The sequence below is a fragment of the Ascaphus truei genome, chromosome 2, assembly GCF_040206685.1.
Source record: "Ascaphus truei isolate aAscTru1 chromosome 2, aAscTru1.hap1, whole genome shotgun sequence".
Classification (NCBI taxonomy): Eukaryota; Metazoa; Chordata; class Amphibia; order Anura; family Ascaphidae; genus Ascaphus; species Ascaphus truei.
Window position 1 is genome coordinate 298,626,867 of NC_134484.1, and position 7,500 is coordinate 298,634,366.

Below are 7,500 nucleotides of genomic sequence, written 5' to 3' on the forward strand. Positions count from 1 at the left end.
GACATGGGGAGAAAGAGGGAGAGAGAAAAAAAAAAAAAAAAAAAAAAGGGAAGGGGGGGGGGGGGGGGGGGGGGGGGCGGGGCGCCGCCCCCCCCTCCCCTCCACCGCAGAATGCTGATCCCTCCATCTCCCGTCGATCGGAGCCTCGTTTCACTTTTCAGGTAAGTGAAGTGGGGTGTTGCAAGCGGTTGTGAAGATTTGAGAGCGGTGCTGTTCCCTCGTCAGCTGTCTCTCCTCTCCCGATGGGTCGGTGTAGTCATCTCCGGCAGTGCTCGTCCTCTCCCTGCAGTGCTGGTTAAGGTGTGGTCTTTGTGTCATTCTTGGGGATGGTGCCTTTGTATGTGCTGAGAGTGTGGGGTTGAGTTCTTCTACTTAATCCTCTGACCCCTCTGTCCCGCCAGCCTTTCCGATGCCCTGGTTGGGGGCTCTTCTTGTCTGGGACCTTCGTTTCTCCAGCTGGCAGGAGGGGTGAGGTTTAGTGCTTTAGCAAAGTGCTCCATATCTTCTTGATGTTTAATTGAGAGCATCTTTCCATTGCGCTGCACCATTAGTCTAAATGGGAAGCCCCATTTATACTTTACTCCGCTGTCCCGCAGTAGTATGGTTAGGGGTCTTAGTTCCTTGCGTCGATCTACAGTTCTTTTGGATAGATCGTTGTAAAGTTGCAGTTGGCTGTCCTCAAATGTGATGAGATCTTTGGTTCGGGCAACCTCCATTATTTTTTCTTTTGCCGAAAATTTATGAAGTCTGGCTATGACGTCTCTCATCCTTTTTGGATCCCTCTGATCTGGGGCCAAGGGAGCGGTGAGCCCTGTCCAGTTCAAGGTCCGTCTGATTCAAGTCTCCACATAGGGATGTGAAGAGCTCCAGGAGGTAAGTCTTTAACTGCCCTGGAAGTACCGACTCGGGGATGCCTCTGATTCTTATGATTTGTCTCCTGTCGCGATTCTCCTGATCTTCTAGGGAGTCGCGGAGACTTTCTACCTCAGCCCCGAGCCGGAATATCTCGTTTGCAGCTAATTCTTGGGCCTGTGTGGAGGTCTCCATTTTGCCTTCCAGTTCGTCCGTGTGCTCCCTTAGGCCTGTCAGTTCTTGCTTTAGCTCAGTGACTGCTGATCTGAGATCGGCCTTTAGTGATTTGTGCAGGTCATGCAGCATTTCTGCCATAAGCTCTTTCATGTCCTCTCGGGTGAGTGTTGCCGCCGGCTGCGCTGGCATTTCTTGCCGGTCTTGCGTTTGGGCAGTTTGTTTGGGGCCTCGTGCGCCTGATGGGCCTGCGCCATCTTGGTTTCTTGCCGCCGCCTCTGAGTTTCGCGGGGAGAATAGCTTGTTAACAGCCTGGGCTGTTTGGGATTTTTGTTTGTTAGCCATTTCCTCTTGGGTTGCGGGTCTAGGGTAGTGCTTTAGGAGGTGGGAATTTTCGGGGGAAAAGAGCCTCTATTTATTTATTTGTTAGGGGGTCTGGCGAGCTCCTCTGCTACACGTCCATCTCCGTCGGCGTCCTGGTCACGCCCCTACATAGTTTTGTTTATGTGTTCATAGGTTGTAACGGGGGGGCAGGGGGAATTGGGAAGCGTGGCTGTGTAGCTTTTCTGGCTCTCAATGTTGGACACTCATATATTTGTGGCAGCCATTTTAGAGTGTTGTTGTTTTGGGCGATTTTGCAGGTTGTGCTGCCAGGAAGTTTTGTGCCAGGATGGGGTTGGGCCGTTGGTTAGGCCCGTGGGTCTCGGACGGCAGACTCTGGCAGCTGTTAGAGATTGGCAACCTCAGTTTTTTTTTCCTATTTTTCTTTTGGGGGGGGGGGGCCTGTAATTATGGCTTTGGGTGTAAGGGGAGGGTGAAGGTTCACTTTGCAATTGTATTTCTGACCAGGGGGGGAGAGGGGGCACCCACTCCTTCTGCACTGTTTTTGTTGAACCCTGCTGTGCTCTAATGGCAGGGTGTCTCTGGGCGCTTCTGTGCAGCAGGGCTCCGTTGTCCCCCAACTGTCTATCCCTCCTTACCCTTCCCCAGCTCCGGTTGAGCCTGATTGTCTCTCCGTCTGTCCTGCACGCCTCCCCTCCGCCTCCGGTTCTGCAGCGTGCCGCGGATCAGCCCTAGGCTTCCGATTCGGCGGCCATCTTGGTTCCTCTGCTTCGTGGGGACTCGTGGGGAGCGCTGTCGGCTGGCTGCTCTATTTCCAGCGGTGGGGAGCTCCCGGCGCCGCCCGCAGAGCCGAGGTCCCTCGTGCGCGAAGCTCGCCGTTCAGGCTGAGTGCCACCGCTGCAGGGCTCCTTCAGTTCCGTCTGGCGGCCATCTTGGAAATCTCGGCTGCAGGGGCTCCGGGACTCCGGCTCTCCCGAGTGCTTGTTGCTCGCTTCGGTCTGCCGCCACGGGGCCTCACGGGGTGCGGGTGAGTCTCCCCCGCTCTTGTGGCACTTTTTCGCCGCTTTTTGGTTAGTTTTATGGGTTTTTTTTTCTGTATTTAAACTGGGGCCGCACGGAGCTCTCTGGCTGTGCTGCTTCAAGTTCGGCTGCTGGCCACGCCCCAGGACTTACTAACTTTAAGAGCTGGCAGATCAGCCCAGCCACTGGACGGGGTGGTCAGGGCAGTCCCTGCGTCTTGAGTGGGGGAGGTGTGACGGGGAGGAAAGGGTTAATACCTGATATGCCATGCATTACTGTTGTTGCCCTGTCTCCACCATTTTTATTCCCCATGTGCAGGCCATTCCCTGTCTGCGAGGGTAAAAGACAAGATGCATTGCTTGCCATACCCTCTAACCAACATATGATAGAAGATCTTAAATATAAGGCAGGAGGTATTTTTTTGTAAGTCCAAGCAGGAATTACTTGGACATCCAGCTGTGATATGGGTGAATGGGCTTCGGTATTTTTATGACCAAGCCTCAAAGGGTTGTAATTATTTTTATGACGGAGCCTCAAAGGGCTCTCACCGATTTACAGCCCCCTATCTAAAAGAGTGTCAATTATGAAAAGAGACCCATAATTTATACAAAACAAACATACTGATGCACAGCAGATGTCAGGCTAGTGACCCCTCCGGGTCAAAAATCAGACTTAGTGGTGCCAAGAAATGGGTGTAGCCTAGGTATGCTAAATGACGCATGGGCGTCAACCTGACCCATGCGCCCTGCCCAGCGGACAGCCCTTTCGACCGCTCTTATGAACTGTGGGTCACTTGTCACTTGGACCTGGAGGGTCCAGGTTAGACATACAGTATGAGAATTTCGTTCAGCTCTCCTCTGTTCACCCCGATTCCGAGATTGATATATAAGATCCTCTCTAGTCTGATTGAGAGCATTAAGATGTGCTTCCAAAAGAATCTTATAATCATAACCTCTGGATACAAAGCGATCCGTTGGTTTCTTGAATCTCAGATGATAATCATCCAAATTCGAACAATTACGTCGTAGGCGTATGTATTGCCCATAGGGTATACCTTTAAACAAACTGTGACTATGTCCACTGTTTGCATGCAAAAGTGTATTCCTATTGTGTTCCTTGTGAAATATATCTGTATGCATCAATTGGTCAAGGCCCACAAAGAGATTTAAATCAAGAAAGGGAATGTGATTGAATGGCGCTGTGAAGTAAAAATTAAATTAAATGAATTTTGATTGATATCGTGTATAAATAAATTAAGCTCTTCAACAGAACCATTCCATGTAAGTAGAAGATCGTTGATGTAGCGACGATAGAAGTGAATGTGGTGCCGATAGGGGTTTCTATCTCCAAACATGTGGGACGCTTCCCACCTTCCCATGAACAGGTTGGCATAGGAAGGTGCGAAGCAAGCACCCATAGCTGTCCCACATGTCTGGAGATAGAATACCCCTGAGAACAAAAAATAATTGTGCGTGAGTAAAACTTTAATACAATCTAAAAGGAAAGTGATATGTGCTGGTGATAAAGTGGAGTCCAATTCAAGAAAGTGTCTCGTAGCTTGAAGGCCATGTGCATGTGAAATAATAGAATACAGAGATGATAAATCAAGTCACCCATAAATAATTGGGGGACCAGTGATTATTGTGAAATAGAGTGAGAAGTTGTGACGTACTGTATACAACAGATTGAGCTGGTTTGTTTTCTATCAGGCTTCATTGCATGTTGCTACACTGCCGACACACTTAATTGCAGTGCGGCCAGATCCGCAAGCCGGGATATTTCCCGGCTTGCTAGTGGCCGCCCCTCGGCGTGCCGTGCGTCATAGACGCGCGGTCACGCGTCTTCGGGAGCCTGCGCCCCCTGCACGCGCGTCCAGGGCTCCCCGAGGGAGCCCTGGTGTCCCGCGATGTGGGGGACGGCGGCAGGGGGTTCCGGGGGACCCGGCGGACCCGGCAGCGGTAGGGAGAGCGCCCCGATCGGAGGGCACTCTTCCGCTGCTTCGGCGCGCGCCCGTCACCCTCGGGCGCGCGCCAGGCTACTGCTGCGGCCAAGAACGGGCAAATGCTCGAATAAACTTGGCCGCAGCAGTATTTATCCAGCATCATTCCATTATTATTTTTTCAGAGTCATTTGTGGTCATTTTTCATCACTTTCCCTGTGCCTTCATATACAGCTGTTATAGTCCCTAGTTAGGTAGTGGGTTGTCCCCCACCATTTTTATATTTTCTCCCTTGTTTTTTATTACTGTATGTTAATAAAATTTGTTTATTGTTTGTATACACTCGTGTGCTCCTTTAGGGATTCTTTTTTGTATAGTTTTCCTATGATTCCCTTCCCTGGAGCACCGCTGGCCTCTAACATATAATTGGAATATTTGCCAGCCTCTTTGAGTATCAGGAGAAAAAAAGAGAGCAAAAACAGTGCACTGCCAGGGAGCCAGCACAACTACAAAACATCACTCTATGGGGTGAAAAAAGTCCCTCATACGCATTTCGGACACTAGGTGTTCAAAGTTCTTTACCAAGGGATCTTTTAGATGTAGAGGATGTAGTATGTGTCGATACATGCAACCTTCTTCACAATTCTCAGGCTCCCACTCAACGAAGTCATTCCCAATAAAATTCTTTATCAATTGCAACACACAATATGTTATATATTTGTTAACATGTCGGTGTGGAGCTAATTATGTAGGGAGAACAACACGAGCCCTTAAAAACAGGGTTATGGAACATCTAAGATTGATTAAAAAACAATATTGTTCTCACACGGTGTCGAAACATTTTACGGAATGTAAAGAAGGTGGCACTAAAGGATTGACTGTTAAAGGGATTGAGAGAGTGACATTACAGGTAAGGGGAGGAGATAGGCTCAATCTGTTAGACAGCAGGGAAGCTTATTGGATCTTTATGCTTAAGACCCGTGCTCCCTGCTGTCTCAACATTGAATGGAATCTCAGCCATTTCTTGAGTCATTAAAATATGATGTTGGGGTGCCTACAATCACTGAGTATCTCTACTCCTGAATATGGGCTGGGTCTGCTGACTTATAAGAAACGTCTGCTATTGTGTTGTAACTGATGGGATCTTTGTGTGATGAAAATTATGAAGGATAATTCCAATAAATGTTTTAATTTATGATCCCGGTGTGATCTTAGAACTGGATCAGTACTTACTCTAAGTACATTATAATCAGTACTGGAGTATTGTAGAGGACTTTGATGGTTCCTTATTAGTCTTTAATGGCTTTAGATTTTTTGGTGTTATTTTTATTATTATTCTATTAATTGTGTTTATTTTTCTTTATCTCCCCCCTCCCCTCTCCACCCTCCCCTTTCCCCCCTTTCCCCCCTTCCCCTCCCTCCCACACCTCCCCCCTTTTCCCCCCCTCCCCCCTCCTTCCCATTCCCTTTCCTTTTCCCTTCTCCCTCCTCCCACTCCCCCCTTTATTATTTCCCTTCTTTTCTTTACTTTTTTTCACATTTACCACCTGCATTAGTCATTGTTCCATTATTTTAGAGTCATTGATGAGTTTTATCTGGTGCAGATTTATTCTAGGATTTATTTTCATATAGAGTCATTGCCAAGTATCCTACAAGTCACCCTAGGTTGGTGAAATATGAATTATAGTGGAACAACTGTACACACTAATGTATTCCACTTCATGTTTTTAATTTGTATATGGGTTTGTTATCATTATATCCTCCCATAGATTCCATGTGTATTATTGCTTTGCTGTGGGAGGTAGGGGGACATGATATTTCACTGTATGTTTTTTGTAGGGGCTTCGGTTATGGGGACCCTAGTGTCATTTATGGGATCACACCAACAATTCTAACATTATTTCTTTAAGTGTTTTGTGCTTACTATGTTGAACTTGTAGTGTGTGTGATCTTCTTTTTAGTATTCCAATCTATGGGGTTGGTGAGTGGGCGGTTTGGAGGGGTGAGGCCTTCTACGGGCTTCGGGCCAATCAGTGATGGTCTTGTCTGGCCAGGGGGACGAGCACGGCAGCTTAGATTCCTATAGGCTGTTGTGCCGTTCCTCGTCCTATCAGCTCTCGCAGGCTTCCCCGGGGGGGCGGGCACTTCTCCTTCGTACTCCCACGCATCATAATGTAGTCTGACTACCTAGCCTCTCGGCGCAGTCTGGCGTGTGGGGGGGGGGTTGGCCTAGTGGTGCGCAAGCCCGCAACTAACGGGGCTACGTGCACACGGGCGCTCAACATGACGTCAGACCCGCGCACAGTGGTTTGGCGCCATTCATCCATTTTTAATTGTGTGGCTACTGTGTATATATAGAGGGTCCCCATCTCCTGGTCCCTTATACTCCTTGATAAAGGACACCTAGTGTCCGAAACGCGTAGGAGGGACTTTTTTCATCCCCTAGAGTGATGTTTTGTAGTTGTGCTGAATAAATAGAAGCTTATTTTTCTTACCACCTGGCTCCCTGGCAGTGCACTGTTTTTGCTCTATTTTTTTCTCCTGGATTACTCTCCACAGCTTGCACGCCCTTTGGATTTACTACTCAGGACATTTGAGGACAGATGGAGTGGGTAAGATTTATCTCATTATTCGTTAAGTCATGAATATTTATGGATGAGTACCATTATTAGTACATATTTTGTCTTCAATGAGGTTACATCAAGGTGTTTTTTTGCATCATTGACTGTTCCCTTCAAGAGATTTGGTTGCTGGTCACTCACACATCCCAATCCACTTCTAATACCCACTCCACAGTTTATTGAGTCCTATAGTCCTGGGTTATTATTATGGACATTTGCGCATGAAGTTCCACCGTGTCTGGAGCACCCATTTCTCCATATATCGCTATTCTTTGAGTATCAGGAGACAGATTGGTGAGGCGGTACAGCTGCCTTGTGAAAAAGATGCAGACCGGGACACTTCTTAGATCAGTGCAAAAGCTTTAATGGCACATAAAAGCAAAGAGATCCACTCTTACGCATTTCGCACGGAGGACCGCGCTTTATCAAAGAGTCCCCGTCTACATCTTTTTCACAAGGCATCTGCAAGGCAGCTGCACCACCTCACCAATCTGTCTCCTGTTGTTTACCTTCGGTAGGAGCACGCCATCACCGTCAGCGTCAGGAGCCCAC

At 48.2% G+C, this 7,500-nt stretch overlaps 1 protein-coding gene across 1 annotated transcript in view; it reads right to left on the minus strand.

Annotated features, from left to right (window-relative positions):
• CEP72 (centrosomal protein 72) overlaps positions 1–716 on the minus strand; it is a 179,069-nt gene extending 178,353 nt beyond the window's left edge. Inside the window, exon 1 of the mRNA XM_075588599.1 lies at positions 386–716. Within this exon, the coding sequence (XP_075444714.1) occupies positions 386–716 (331 nt within the window). The remainder of the gene's footprint in view (positions 1–385) is intronic.
• Between the last annotated feature and the right edge of the window lie 6,784 nt (positions 717–7,500).